The sequence below is a fragment of the Oncorhynchus keta genome, chromosome 19, assembly GCF_023373465.1.
Source record: "Oncorhynchus keta strain PuntledgeMale-10-30-2019 chromosome 19, Oket_V2, whole genome shotgun sequence".
NCBI lineage: Eukaryota > Metazoa > Chordata > Actinopteri > Salmoniformes > Salmonidae > Oncorhynchus > Oncorhynchus keta.
In genome coordinates, this window is record NC_068439.1 from 32,509,119 (window position 1) to 32,525,144 (window position 16,026).

General features: G+C 43.2%; 1 protein-coding gene across 7 annotated transcripts in view; it reads right to left on the reverse strand.

The window, feature by feature from the left end:
• LOC118398070 (rho guanine nucleotide exchange factor 2-like) overlaps window positions 1-16,026 on the reverse strand; it is a 62,811-nt gene that overhangs the window by 4,485 nt on the left and 42,300 nt on the right. For all 7 annotated transcript variants that reach the window (XM_052470281.1, XM_052470278.1, XM_052470280.1 and 4 more), the window contains 12 exons: window positions 15,666-15,742; window positions 14,339-14,510; window positions 14,030-14,106; window positions 13,670-13,842; window positions 13,398-13,465; window positions 10,838-11,032; window positions 6,624-6,722; window positions 6,474-6,523; window positions 2,061-2,102; window positions 1,763-1,813; window positions 780-1,115; window positions 379-547 (listed from right to left, as the gene is read on the reverse strand). In XM_052470281.1, the coding sequence (XP_052326241.1) occupies window positions 379-547; window positions 780-1,115; window positions 1,763-1,813; window positions 2,061-2,102; window positions 6,474-6,523; window positions 6,624-6,722; window positions 10,838-11,032; window positions 13,398-13,465; window positions 13,670-13,842; window positions 14,030-14,106; window positions 14,339-14,510; window positions 15,666-15,742 (1,509 nt within the window). The remainder of the gene's footprint in view (window positions 1-378; window positions 548-779; window positions 1,116-1,762; window positions 1,814-2,060; window positions 2,103-6,473; window positions 6,524-6,623; window positions 6,723-10,837; window positions 11,033-13,397; window positions 13,466-13,669; window positions 13,843-14,029; window positions 14,107-14,338; window positions 14,511-15,665; window positions 15,743-16,026) is intronic.

Here is a 16,026-nt window from a genome sequence, read left to right on the forward strand (position 1 = left end):
TTCTGTTATAATCTCCACCCGGCACAGCCAGAAGAGGACTGGCCACCCCACATAGCCTGGTTCCTCTCTAGGTTTCTTCCTAGGTTTTGGCCTTTCTAGGGAGTTTTTCCTAGCCACCGTGCTTCTACACCTGCATTGCTTGCTGTTTGGGGTTTTAGGCTGGGTTTCTGTACAGCACTTTGAGATATCAGCTGATGTACGAAGGGCTATATAAATAAAATTTGATTGATTGATTGATTTCCGCATTCATCGGTGTCTGGTGTTAGGTAGTAACTGGCTAGCTAGGTTTTCAGCCAGCATGAAACAAAAGAGGGGGAAGGGTTGCCCAAAACTCATCTTATTCCATCAAGAGACATGCCAAACGTAAGATTTACACACCTCGGGGACTCTCCGAGCGCGGTGACGCTTTGGCCTCCTCCTCCTCCTCCTCATCTGATGTCACCTCCACATCACTGCCTTCCTGATGCCCCTCCGAATGCTCGACTGACTCTTGGCTGGCCAATTTGGTGTCCGCGTTGGTTTCACTTGCTTTACGAAGGGGTGGAGCCTAGGCAAGATGACAAGTGTTAAGTGGAACGACAAATCAGATTGTAACACCTACGGACAATTAATTTCTATATTTGGCTAATGTATAACCTATATTAACTCAACTCAGTTGAGTGAGAGCATATTCCCATCTTTTAGATTCTCATCTACAACAATGAGCGGGCTAAGAATCAGTGCATCCCCCTATAGTTAAGCTAAGTGCAACTACCCACAGTGCCAGTGAGTAGCTCTACCTGCTCTGAGCCTGCAGGTCCCACACTGTCAAACACGGTGGTACTGTGGACCTTCATGTCGCGGACCTGCCTCTCCAGCTGGGCTCGGGCTTTTTCGCTGTCCCTCAGGCGGCCATCGGCCCCTCGCAGCCTACCCAGCTCCTCCTGCAGGAGGCTGTGCTGCCTCTGGAGCAGGGCCAGCTCCCCAATGGCCGCCCCCGTGCTGGCCTCGGCCATGCCTGCGTCACGTGAAAGGGAGCGCCACACCCGTCCGGTGGGCGTGGTCGGGGCATCAACTGGCGGGCCATCAGAGCGCAGGCAGAGCTCCAGGATGGAGTCCTGCTTGATCACAGTGCCCTGGGAGAGGAGAACGAGAGTAAGTTAGAAGGGAATGAAGGGAGATATGAGGAGAGTTTGAGGGTTTGAGAAACAGCTTCTATCTCCAGGCAATCAGACTGTTAAACAGTCACCACTAGATGGCCTCCGCCCTGAACTTAGTCACTGTTCTAGCCGGCTACCACCCAGTACTCTACCCTGCACCTTAGAGACTACTGGTCACTTTAATAATGTTTACATACCATTTCATCCACTTTATATGAGTATACTGTATTCTATTCATGGGTAATCCTATATAAAACTTATTTGAAAAAGAATCTGGATACATTTATAGATGCCACAATAGAAAATACATTTATTTTGTTAACTGTGAGATAATGGAAGGGAAATCATACATTACTATTCAAGCAGATTAAAACAAGCAGAAACCTAAGCAGGTCTACTGTAACTAACTAAATTCTACATCAGTTGGTACGTCCTACTGTAACCTCCACAGTAAATATATGGGAGACCTGGGTCAAATATTAAGTAAAATACGCTGAAATACTTGAGCTTCTCGGCACATTAAAACAAATGAAATAGTCCAGAAAATGCAAACTCAGCTAAATAAAGAATATTTGACAATTGTATTTGACTCAGGTCTGGTACAAAGAGATGCATCCACTGACCTGGAGGGCATGAAGGTGGGCACTAAGGTTGACCAGCCTCTGATACACTTCCTGAAAAACATACCATCAGTGAATACAATAAATATTATGCCAACACAATCAAGAGCAAATACCAACACCATTACTCATGATAATAGGCTATATAGATATACACACACACAGACACACAAAATAAAACAAACACAACCTCCCGCCATCTCCAGTCAAATATTTCAGTGGGTTCTCTTAGCTAGTTAGCCATGTACGGATAAAGTGACAGTAGTTCCTTATGAGATTGAGTGAACATTTACTACTGTACCTCGGTTGAGGGCCTATCTCCAGCCTGATTCCCATTCCAGTCCTGGGAAATGTGAAATATTATACACTTAAATCAACACTATATTTGACAATTGTTGTGAATAAACTATTGTTTATTGTAAACTATTGTTTATTCACAACATGTCAGAAAGCATTATCAGATTAATTGGGTGTAAGAATCAATTAAATAAACAAAACACCAATTAATGCCACAGAGCTAAACTGAGAAGAGTTTCATGCAAACATAATACAGTAAACTAAAATACTTTTAAACAAAAATATTAGTATGATCCTCATATGACTTGGTTTCTGTCTTTTGAAATTCAAAATCCCATTAAATGAAGCAAATTACTCACTGATGGTGGTGAAAAATCTTTAACAAACTATACTGATCAAAACTATAAACGCAACATTTTAAGATTTCACAAAGTTACAGTTCATATAAGGAAATCATTCAATTAAAATATATTCATTAGGCCCTAATCTATGGATTTCACATGACTGGGAATACAGATATGCATTTGTTGGTCACAGATAACTTTAAAAAACAAGTAGGGTTGCGGCTCAGAAAAACAGTCAGTATCTGGTGTGACCACCTTTTGCCTCATGCAGCGCGACACATCTCCTTCACTTAGAGTTGATTGTGGCCTATGGAATGTTGTCCCACTCCTTTTCAATGGCTGTGCGAAGTCGCTGGATTTTGGCGGAAACTGGAACATGCTTTCGTACACGTTGATCCAGAGCATCCCAAACATGCTCAATGGGGGACATGTCTGCTGGGAATGCAAGCCATGGAAGAACTGGGACAATTTCAGCTTTGTTTCAGAACATTCAATTATCTGGAATGAGCTCTGGTGCCAATTGCACCCTCCCTCAAAATATGAGACATCGGTGGCATTGTGTTGTGTGACAAAACTGCACATTTTAGGGTGGCCTTTTATCATCCCAGCACAAGATGCACCTGTGTAATGATCATGCTGTTTAATCAGCTTCTTGATATGCCACACCTGTCAGGTGGATGGATTATCTTGGCAAAGGAGAAATGATCACTAAAAAGGATATAAACAAATTTGTCCACAATATTTGAGAGAATTACGCTTTTTGTGCATATGTAACATTTCTGGGATATTTTATTTCAGTTCATGAAACCAACACTTTTACATGTTGCGTTGATATTTTTGTTCAGTGTACTTTTCAAATTTTGCAATTAATGAATATTTGTCTAAGTAAACCAGTAGGGCTTCATTGTGAAACTTTCCTATTATTGTCATGACATTTCAGAAGAGAGTTGTCAAACAGGCTCCATAAAAGAATAGTGATTGGAAAAATGGATGTTGCCATGGATACTCGACGGCACTGTTTGAAACAGAGCTGTCAAGCTATAATAACTCAGAGAGCGGAAGACTCAGATAACAGAAGCATTCACTTGAAACTTCAAACATAAAGGATTTGGCATGTTCATTAGGCACCAAACAGAAATTGGACTGAAACTATTTTTGTTATCCATTGTAAATAGCCTAATGCAGTGGTTCCCAAACCTTTTTACTCAGGCCAGGGCTCTAGACTCATTTTTTCCACTGGTGGCACTAGTGCTACTAACTTTTTCAGTTGATGGCATCAGCGCATGATTTGGTCACACCAATAATGACCTGACCCGTGTCCTATAATGTACCTGTATTCCATACAGAACCAGGCTAATAATGACTAGCCACCTTTTAAAGTAGCATGCCCTTGGCTTGACATCCAGGTAAATTTGCCCATGGCACATCGGGCCGGTGCCAATGTGAAAGCGGAAGATGCGCAAATCTTTTACATTTACATTTAAGTCATTTAGCAGACGCTCTTATCCAGAGCGACTTACAAATTGGTGCATTCACCTTATGACATCCAGTGGAACAGCCACTTTACAATAGTGCATCTAAATCTTTTAAATGTTATATTTAATTTGCGGCCTGAGCAAGTAGCCAATAATGACCTACACAAAATTACATTTGAACTTGACAATATCAGATTTACATTGATTGTTTGGTGCGCAATCTCAAAAAGAGTAATTGTTAGCAATTTTGGACAGTCACAGTTGTAGGGCACTGGTAAATTCTGTTTTCCCAGTTAGATTTTTCCAGGTTTCAGAATTTTCCCAGATTTTCATTCACAAAAATCAACTAACATTTGATGTTCTAAGTCCACATAAAATGCTTAAACAACACCAGGAGACCACTTTTGGAACAATAAAACATTTGAAATAAATATTTGGTGGGTGTAGTTTTCCTTTAATTAAATTTCACGACTAGGGACTGTTGTGTTTAGCTAGTGGGTTTTTTGTACTATACAATATACAGTATAGGATTCATGTGATGGCAGTTTGCAAAATAAATGCCCTGTGATTGATACAAATCATCATGATATCATTCTGCCAGGTAGACCTACTTTGCAGTCAACATTTAATTGGGAAGGTTTTTTGGGAAAGCCTTTAGAAATGTTAATTCAAACAGCTCGTGATGATTGAACTGCATATCGCAAAGATTCAAACAAGAATTCGGACTAAACTTTTTTAATGTTTCAAGCAGACCACCATTATTATCCCTCTGCCCAAGAACGCCAAAGTAACCTGTCTAAATGACTATTGCCCCGTAGCACTCACATCTGTAGCCATGAAATGCTTTGAAAGGCTGGTCATGGCTCACATCAACACCATCACTTCGATTTACACACCGCCCCAACAGATCCACAGATGACGCAATCTCTATTGCCCTCCCCCACCTGGACAAAAGGAACACCTACATGAGAATGCTGTTCATTAACTACGGCTCAGCGTTCAACACCATAGTGCCCTCCAAGCTAAGGACCCTGGAATTAAACCCCTGCCTCTGCAACTGGATCCTGGACTTCCTGACGGGACGTCCCCAGGTGGTGAGGGTAACCAACAACACATCCGCCACGCTGACCCTCAACACGGGGCCCGTCTGGTGTGCATGCTTAGTCCCCTCCTGTACTCCCTGTTCACCCACGACTCAAACACCATCATTAAGTTTGCTGACGACACGACGGTGATAAGCCTGATTACAGACGACGATGAGACAGCCAATAGGGAGGTCTGAGACCTTGCAATGTGGTTCCAGGACAACAACCTCTCCCTCAACGTCAGCAAGACAAAAGGAGCCGATCGTGGACTACAGGTAACGGAAGGGCGATCCCACCCCCATTGACGGGCTGTAGTGGAGCAGATCTTGAGCTTCAAGTTCCACATCACTAAGGAATTATCAAGGTTCACAAACACTAACACAGTAGTGAAGAGGGCATGAAATTGCCTCTTCCCCTCAGGAGGCTGAAAAGACTTGGCATGGGCCCTCAAAAAGTTCTACAGCTGCACCTTTGAGAGCATCTTGACTGGATGCTTCACTGCTTGGTATGGCAACTGATTGTAGTGCCTTGCGTTTGGGTGCCAGAGGGTAGTGCGTACCGCAGAGGTCCCTGCAGTCCAGAACATCTTTAAAAGGTGCCAGAGGGTAGTGCGTACCGCAGAGGTCCCTGCCGTCCAGAACATCTTTAAAAGGTGCCAGAGGGTAGTGCGTACCACAGAGGTCCCTGCCGTCCAGAACATCTTTAAAAGGTGCCAGAGGGTAGTGCGTACCGCAGAGGTCCCTGCCGTCCAGAACATCTTTAAAAGGTGCCAGAGGGTAGTGCGTACCGCAGAGGTCCCTGCCGTCCAGAACATCTTTAAAAGGTGTCAGAGCAAGGCCCAAAACATTTTCAAAGACTCCAGCCACCCATGTCATAGACTGTTCTCTGCTACCTCAAGGCAAGCTTTATCAATGCACCTAGTCTGGAACTAACAGGACCCTGAACAGCTTCTACCCCTAAGCCATAAGACTCCTAAATAGTTACTTAATTAGTTAACCAATAGCTTCCCAGACTATCTACATTGACCACTTTTGACTCATCGCATACACTGCTGTTACTGTTTATTATCTATCCTGCCGCCTAGTCACTATCCCTACCTAGATGTACATATCTACCTTAATTACTTCGTAACCATGCACATCGACTTGGTACTGGTACACCGTGTATATAGCCAAGTCATTGTTACTCATTGTGTATTTAATCCTTGTGTTATTATTTTTCTACTATTTATATTTTTTTCTCTCCGCATTTTTGGGAAGGGCTCGTAAGTATGCATTTCCCTGTTAGTCTACACCTTGATTTGATTCCCCCATGTGAACCATGCTCAATGAGTAATCTTGCCTGGGACCTGAAGAATTCTGTTAGCTTCCCGAGCTAAGGACTTGGCTTTAGCTCAGCGAGCTAAAACATTATTGTGGCGCATGGGTACCATGGTTCTAAGCCTGGTAAACCACACTAAATGACCATGCTATTATGATTATTATAATATAATCATTATTATTAAGACCTTTACCTTTGCTGCTGGGCACCCGTGCATTCCATTGAGAACCACCTCCTGGCCATCTACAAACAAACAACGGTCATCAGTGGTCAACGCTCACAATGCTATGGTGACTAGACTACTATAAGCCTCGTCAATTAATGGCATAGAGGAGTAACTCACTGATCACTAGTGCTCCCGTGTGGTTCGGGTGACCGTTAAAACTGCAGGGCAGAGGCACTGCAAAGGTGGAGCCCAGCAGTAGCTCACTCAGCCTATCCACTGGGAGACACAAATGGAGACAATACAGCATCAGTGCCTTAACAAAATGTATGGTGCGTTCATTTCAGCTCACCTGTGACAGGGTGGGTCGAGTTCACATTTTAGACCATTCCATTGGGCCTAAAGTCACATCGCAGCCCACATGGACAAGATATGGAAGAATCTAACAAAGTATTACACATAGCAGCAAATACACAAACAAGATTAATACAAAAGGAATCATGAAAATTTAAACAAGAATCTTGTATGGCAGAAGAGTATTTTTACAGAAATCTAATAAGTATTCTAATAAGTATCTGTTAAGATTATCTTGATAGCACATTGGTAGTATTCAGTGACAAATATAAAAACGAAGCAGGGCTTCGTTAGAACCCTGGATGGGGGACCAAAAAGATAGCTGTAGGTAAATCAACTGTCCAGTAGGAGGTGCTGCCCAGCCTATTGCTTTTTTAACCATGCAAACTCGTATATTAAAATATAAAACATTTCTGATAGTAATTATCATGATTTTTTATATATTGTCTAATAAAAACAATGTGAAACCAACAATAACGGATAGAACATACACTTTTCTTATAATAATCGTTGTTGCTCATACGTTTCCCAATTTTGTTGTAGCTCTAAACTAGATCACCTGATTCATCTATTCAAGGGCTTGATGATCAGTGACGAGTTGAATCTGGTGTGCTAGCTCTGGAATAAATACATGGAAAAGCTGGGGGTCTCCGGGCAGAGGTTTGAGAACCACTAACATAAGGCAAAACATATCAAAATCTTACCAGATACTTAAGATTTTTTTGTACAAATTACTTTCTTCTGCAATACAAGATTATACGTTTATGATTATTTTCCATATGGGCGGGCAAGCTAAAACAAAATGTACCTTATTAAAACCACACTCTAAATAAAGAGAAAGCACCCAATGACATTTCAAATGCATATAAAACCTTCTATGATATAGTGCTCAAGGAATGACATTCCATGAGAGAAACATTAGCCTAGGGGTTGACAGCCACTTCAAATTCATAAACATACACATGATACCCACACTGAGGACAACTGTGTGTAGGGTGGAAACTGGACAACTGTACATGTCAATCAATGGTTGGGTGATGATGAGTTAACGGTTTGCTGTTTGTGTAAATGTAGCCACAGTGCCTTCAGAAAGTATTCACACCCCTGTATTTAAAATAGATTACATTTAGATTTGTTGTCAATGGCCTACACACAATAATGTCAAAGTGGAATTATGTTTTACATGGTTTTTGAATGACTGCCTCATCTCTGTACCCCACACATACAATTATTTGTAAAGTCCCTCAGTCGAGCAGTGAATTTCAAACACAGAATCAACCACAAATACTAGGAAGATGCCCTTCTTTGCCTCGCAAAGGTGAATATGGAGCATGGTGAAGTTATTAATTACACTTTAGATGGTGTATCAATACAGTCAGTCACAACAAAGATGCAGGTGGTCCTTCCTAACTCAGTTGCCAGAGAGGAAGGAAACCGCTCAGGGATTTCCCAATGAGGCCAATGCTGACTTTAAAACAGTGAGAGGGCCAGCAGGTAGCCTAGCAAATAAGCGCTTTGGGCCAGTAACCTAAAAGCTGCTGATTCAAATCCCATGATGACGTGGACGTCTATTAAGACACCCGTTGATTAAGGCATGTGGAAGACACATTTCCGTTGAATGCATTCAGTTGTGCAACTGACTAGGTATACCCTTTCCCTTATGGCTAAGAAAACTGAGGATGGATCAACATTGTAGTTACTCCAAAATACTAACCTAATTGACAGATTGAAAAGGAAGCCTGTACAGAATAAAACATATTCCAAAACCGTGCATCCTGTTTGCAACAAGGTATCAAAGTAATACTGTAAAAAAGGTGGCAAAGCAATTCACTTTTTGTGCTGAATGCAACGTGTTATGTTTGGGGCAAATCCAATACATTATGGAGTACCACTCTCCATATTTTCACGCAGAGTGGGCGGCTGTATCATGTTATGGGTGTGCTTGTAATCGTTAAGGACTGGGGTGTTTTTCAGGATAAAGAAATTCACTAAATGGAGCAAAGCAAAGGAATAGTCCTAGAGGAAAACCTGGTTCAGTCTTGCTTTCCACCAGACACAGGGAGATGAATTCACCTTTTCAGAAAGACAACAACCTAAAACACAAAGCCAAATCTACATTGGAGATGCTTACCAAAAAGACAGTGAATATTCTTGATATGGCTGAGATACCGTTTTGACTTAAATCTACTGGTTGTCTAGCAATGACAGAGCTTGAAGAATAAAATAAAAAATGATGTGCAGGTTGCACAATCCAGGTGTGGAAAGCTCTTCGAGACTTACCCAGAAAAACTCACAGCTGTAATCGCTGCCTAGGTTAGTATTATAAAGTATTGATTCAGGGGTGTTAATACTTATGCTAAATGAGCTTTTGCTTTCATTTTCAATAAATGTTTATTTTTTATTTTTTTTAATCACTTTCATTATGGGGTATTGTGTATAGATGGGTGATAAAAACAAATATGTAATCCATTTTAAATGCAGGCTTTAACAACACAATGTGGACTAAGTCAAGGGGTATGAATACTTTCTGAAGGCACTGTACAAGGCTTTGAAAAATAAGTTCCTTCTCAGAGGACAATTAAACATATCTATAATTGTAGACAGTACACAATTCTAATGTCTGTTTGACAGTTCCAAGTGAAATAAAACTGTAATGTAAGCCAACCAATGGTCTTCTATGGAGGGAACTTTGAAGTCAGTCATCTGAAATGTATGGTATGTTTGGCAACTGAGCCACCACCTGGCAGCTATTTTGTGCCAACACATTGCACATGCATCTGTTGAATAATGAGGAAAGTAATAGCAACAGTTGATTGCCAAGTACAACCCGAGAACATGGCAACTTTCAAGTATCGTTGAAGTCAGTTAACACTAGAACCGTGAAAGCAGTCATTTGAACTGCTCATTAATTTATTTATTCTTAAAGTCATGCCCCATTCAGTCCTTGACTTTTCCTAAATAAGTCTATATAACACACTGTGGATGTTAGAATCTAATATCACAAACAGAACTGGAGTTATGAACAGTTTTAGAAGGGGAATGTCATTTTTTGAATGGTTTTCCCACAATGCCACTCCTTCTACCGACAGTAGGGCCTGCTCCGCTCCTTCTTCCGACATGAAGGTGCCGTGCCCAGTTGATAATCACCCCAATAATTTCCTCGAAACTGAACCTAAACTCATTTCACACATATAACGACAGATTAAATAAATGAAGTAAAGTATGATGGGGGATAAAGGGGAGAATGGATGAGTTGATGAGAGAGGGGGAGCGAACGATGCATAATTATGTAATCACCAATTGTGAATGAAGAACAGGGCTTGCCATTCTATTGTATTAGTATATTCTAGTTATAATCTCAAAATGGCACTTACCCTATATCAGTCCACCAAATCCACGCAGTTTTATCAGTCTACTCTGGCCTACACAGTGAGAGTATGCAGAATTTACAATGGCAATAAGACCAAGACGAATGGATGCACATGCTGCGTTAGCGTTGCTACAAAATCCAAATGAAAACCACTCAGATGGTGGGGAAGAAATTAACCATTGACATCTCTGATGATTTCTCTTCGGATTCTGAGCCTCAGTCTGAAACTACACCTCAGATGTCAAAGAAGCCAAAACAGTGCGCACCTTACAGGTGCCCGCGCCCCCACCAAATGAAACTGTAGTGGAATGGTGAGACAGGAGAAAGGAAGAGATGGCATTGCTAAGAGCCCATGATGAGCACAAAGTATAATCACTGAGAGAACAGATCTTATATCTCAAGAAAGAAACATCAGCAATACACTCACAAGCTTTCGTTGTGGCATAGACATGCTCCAACTGATGCCATTGCATGAAGAAGCACACCATGTAAGCACGAGCTGACAATAATTGACTATTTTCGACGGCTGCCATAGCAACACTTAAATTCATTATAATTCCATCACGCTTTTGTGCTGATTTTCTTGAAACTGAGAAACTTGCTCTCCATCCTTCTGTCTATTACCCTACCTATCTTCTTCACTTTTTCTCCCCCACCACCAACCCCTCACCCTCTGCGATGGCGTCCGTGAGCAGTCTCTCGCCGAGCGGCACCTGGGGCATGTCAGCCCGGAACAGGTTCCGGGAGTTGGGGCCCCCCGGCAGCATGATCTCCTGGCCCCCTGTCACCTCGGCCAGGTCTGAGAACAGGGTGACTCGCTCCTGGAGCAGCTCCAGCACCTCCCGGTCCTTCTGCTGGATGTCCGCTGGAAGGAGAGATGAAGGTAGAGAAAGGAAGATGGAGGGGATGGGGGCGGGGCGGGGCGGGTGGAAAGAGATGGAGTAGAGAGAAAGAGGGAAAGAGTAGAGAGAAAGAGGGAAGGAAAGGGAGAAAGAGGGAAAGAGGAGAGAAGGAAAATCTGACATGATGCTCCTCCTTAAGACCTCGACTTAAAAGTGGGGGGCAATCATATTCACACATTGTTCAGTTGGATGTCAGCTATAAGAGATTGTGAGAGATAGCGAGAGAAGGGGAAGAAGGGAGAGAGGGAAGTACAGGAGTACAAGTGAGCAAGAAAGATTGTAGTCAGAGAGAGAGAGTGACCAAGAGTGAAAATGAGAGAGAGAAAGCCTGTGATGTATAGACTGAGTTTGATGAGATCCTCCACTGAGCCTGAGTAGGAGTCAGGCTTCGCACTTATCCTCCTACACACAGAGCGAGAACTGCACATTGTACTGTAAGCCCCATGTAGAGGGAAAGATGGGGGGTGGGGAACGAAGAGGAAAGGAGAGAGAGAGAGATTGGAAGGAAAGGATGGATTTGGTCAAAGGGATTGATAAAGAGAACAATGTAGGTAGAAAGGAAAGAGAGAGGATAGTGTAGAGAAGAAGTGAAATATGGAGTTCCTATGTGCAAACACTTTAGATTTACGTAGGTATAAACACGTAGGTATAAACACATCAAAGTTTATTGGTCGCGTACAAAGATTTGCAGGCTTTATAGCAGGTGCAGCAAATTGGTTAAGTTACTAGCTCGAACAGTGCAGTAGAATGTTTGTATTGTATTTGCGAGACAATCAAAAATCAAGACATGATCCAGAATATTAATGTGGTGAGTACACAGTGAGTAAACAACAGAATATGATGTGACCAGCGATCAATGACTATACACATGGTGCATAAGTCTCAAGGTGAAGGGCAAAGTATGGCAGGTAGATGGCTAGTGATGGCTGTTCAACAGTCAAATGGCCTGGAGATAGCCGTTTTTCAGTCTCTCGGACCCGGCTTTGATGCCCATGTACTGTCTGTATGCAAGATGGTGAACAGACCGTGACTCGGTTGGCGGAGGTCCTTGATGATCTTCTTGGACTTCCTTCAACATGGAGTGGTGTAAATGTCCTGGAGGGCAGGCAGCGGGCCCCCTGTAATGCGTTGGGTGGACTGCACCACCCTCTGGAGAGCTATGTGGTTGAGGGAGGTGCAATTGCCGTACTAGGCGGTGATGCAGCCCAACAGAATGCTCTTAATGGTGCATCTGTAGAAGTTTGTGAGGGTCCTGGGGGCCATGCTGAATTTCTTCATCCTTCGTCAGCCTCCCTGCGACAATGCCTTTACCAAGGTGTCGGTGTGCTTGGACCATTTCAGGTCATCAGTGATGACGCTTTTGGCCCTCTCTATTGCGGCCCTGTCGATGTGGATGGGGGTGTGCTCTCTCTTCGGTCTCCTGTAGTCCACATTCAGCTCCTTCTGTTTTTTTTTTGTTTTTTTACATTGAGGGAGAGGTTATTTTCCTGGCACCTCCCTGTAGGCTGTCTCATCACTTTTGGTAATCAGGCCTACCACAGGAGAATTTTCTTCAGATTTCCTGCGGCCTCAGGATATGTGGTTTCCAGTTAGCTCAAAGTCCTGTATAGCTCCTCGAGTGCCACCGTGGTGTCGGTGGCTTGAGGGGGGATATAAACGGCCATGACAAAAACCGTCAAAATCGGCATTTGATGGAGAGGTTTTCCAGATGGGGAGAACAAAAGGTTTTACTTTTTTATACGTGGCCACAATCACACCATGAGTTATTAACCATGAAACATACACGTCCACCTTTGCTTTTCCTGGAGAGTTCTTTCTTCCTGTCCGCACGATATACGGAGAAGCAAAACAGACTGTGTGGACGGAGAAGGTGTAGCTGAGGAGAGCCATATCTCTGTAAGACAAATTATGTTACAATCTCGTGTCCTTCTGGAAGGAGATCCTCACCCTGAGCTCGTCAATCTTATTGTCCAGAGACGGTATATTAGCAAGTAATATACTCGGAAGCAGTGGGTGGTTTGTCCTTCTACTGACTAGAACGACAGCTCTCCTAGCTCTCCTTCGGCGGCATCTTTTTGGTAAATCACCCGGGATGAATGGAGCTGCTTTGTGTAACCCAAACAAAGGGTTCAGGTCTGGGAAGTCAAATTTGTGGTCCAGAAGTTCTTGGTTATAGGAAATTATACCATAAAAAAATAAGAAATAATACAAAAAGTTAAATAATGCAAAGTTGGATCTAGTAATAGGGCTGCCGTGTCTGTCCGCGTAATCTTGCCATCTCTACATTACATATTGATCTGTATGAGTGTGTGTGTGTTCATTGCTGACCTTTCAGTCGTCTCAGAAGGGCCTTGTCTTCAGTCTCTATGAGTGGGAACTCTTCCCTGGAAGGGCAACTGCAGAGACAGAATTTATTTTGAGTGTATGAGTGGTGTGTGTGTGTGGTGTGTGTATATGTGTGGTGTGTGTGTATATGAGTGGTGTGTGTGTATATGAGTGGTCTGTCTGTCAGACCACTCATACCACACCACTCATATACTGTCTGTCTGTCTGTCTGTCTGTCTGTCTGTCTGTCTGTCTGTCTGTCTGTCTGTCTGTACCTCCTGACAGTGTGTTGTATGAGGCGTATCCAGGTGTTCTTGTCATCTTTCGAGGCAGCATGGACCTCATACATCTCCGGAGGAGAGGAGTCACTGATGAGGAAGAGCCCTCGCTCCTGATTGGCTATCTCCCTAATCATGAGGTTCTGCAGGGAGAGGACCGGAGACTTGTCCTGCAAAGAGGGAGAGGGAGTGAGGAGAGAAAGAAGGAGAGCTGCTATATTCCCTGACGTCCCCATACGGTATATTAAATTGTGACAAAACAAGTCTCTATATACACACACACACAAGTATTTTTGTTTGTCATTGTGTGAGTGAGAGAGAGAGTGTAAGCGCGCACTTGTGTGTGTTTGTACTTACTAGACAAGGGAAGATGAACCTCTGGTCTTTCTCCTGTAGGAACACTAGGATGTCTGTCATCAGCAGGACCTGCACATCTAAACACACACGCATGCACACGCACACAAAATAGAAACCTCCTTTAAAACATGGTTAAACAACATATTTTGGGGATAGTTCCATCACCTACAAACTTCTGTAACAAATTAAGCTAATGGAGGCTGGTTTCCATGTGTTTGATACTGTTAATATATCCATTCCACTCAAGCCATTACAAATAGCCTGTCCTCAGCCACACATACAGACCCTTCAACACACACACACACACACCTTTGAGCCTGGACCCAGGGTTTTTCCAGAGCAGCATTCCCTCATGGATGAGTCTCCTGCGGAGCAACTCTCCTCCTCTGAACAGGCCACCGTCCCTCACCTTGGCCTCAGCGCGAGGGTCCAGCCTGGCCCGGATCTCCTGCAGCCTCTGGGTCCGCTCAAGCTCCATCACCTGGACAGCAGGGTCATGTTCATTAGGCACTGAATGGAAGCAAATGGACTGAAACAGGGAGGGACTACCTGGACTTGTCCAATGAGAATCATCCATTTACATGCCCTAATGCAGTGGTTCCCAAACTGTGGTGAGTGCGAGGGGTTGGCGGGAGAGGGTCCCTCCCTCCATAAAATGTAATAATATACACTATATATACAGAAAAGTATGTGGCCACCCCATCAAATTAGTATATTCAGCTATTTCAGCATGTCAGTTTGTCAAATTTCTGCCCTGCTACAGCTGTCCTGGTCAACTGTAAGTGCTGTTATTTTGAAGTGGAAACATCTAGGAGCAACAACGGCTCAGCCGCGAAGTGGTAGGCCACACAAGCTCACAGAACGGGACAGCCGAGTTCTGAATAACGTCAGCACAAGAACTGTTCTGTGCGAGCTTCATGAAATGGGTTTCCATAGCCGAGCAGCCGCACACAAGCCTAAGATCACCATGTGCAATGCCAAGTTTTGGCTGGAGTGGTGTAAAGCAGTGGAAACGAGTTCTCTGGATTGATTAATCACACTTCACCACCTGGCAGTCCGAAGGACGAATCTGGGTATGGCGGATGCCAGGAGAATGCTACCTGCCCCAATGTATAGTGTCAACTGTAAAGTTTGGTGGAGAATAAATAATGGTCTGGGGCTGTTTTTCATGGTTTGGGCTAGGCCCCTTAGTTCCAGTGAAGGGAAATCTTAACACTTTTCTTTGCACCCCATGACAAAATGTGTAGAATTGCTGGAAAAAAGCTTTAAACCTGCAAAATTCTCTCCACCAACATGAGGGGTGTGAACAGTTTGTGTCATGAACAGTGCTTGTGCCCATAGAAATAGACATGGTGCAGGATGTTCCCCAATGCTGGAAGGCCCCCAAGGGGAACCCCTGCCCTAATGAACACAAACATGGTTCACAATAGTGTCAGTGTGCAATGTATTTTCTGCACAATGTAATTGCCACTTTCTCATGGACATAGTAAAAGGACGGGTTTATAGATAGTGTGGCAAGTCAAAATGGCGTCCTTTAATTTAATCTGACTAACAGGTGTAAGTTCATGTCAGAATTGATCTCAGTAATAACCTGAGTAAATCAAACTATAAATGGATTAATAGAGGAGGAAAGCACCTGCTGGTCCACTGAGGTGAGTAACTCCCTGATCTGAGTCAGAGACTGGGCCAGACAGAAGGCCTCCTCTTCATTGTCTGGTTAAGGGAGCGAGAAAGAGAGAGGGTTATAAGGGGGTTAGACATTATTAGTAGTGCTGTTTTTTTTACCGTGCTCAGTCATTGCCTTTAAACCCTGTGCTTTTAGTTAGTTCTGAGGAACCTCGTCTCTCGATATAAAAAGCTGGCATAGTTTGGCTATATTTTTGATAGCCCACGTTATATTTAGCTTCCCCCAACAATATATTTAATTCTAATGTGAGCATAACTTATCACCCTCGTCCCTGGTTCCATTTGCTTTATTCACGGGGTCTTGTTCTCAC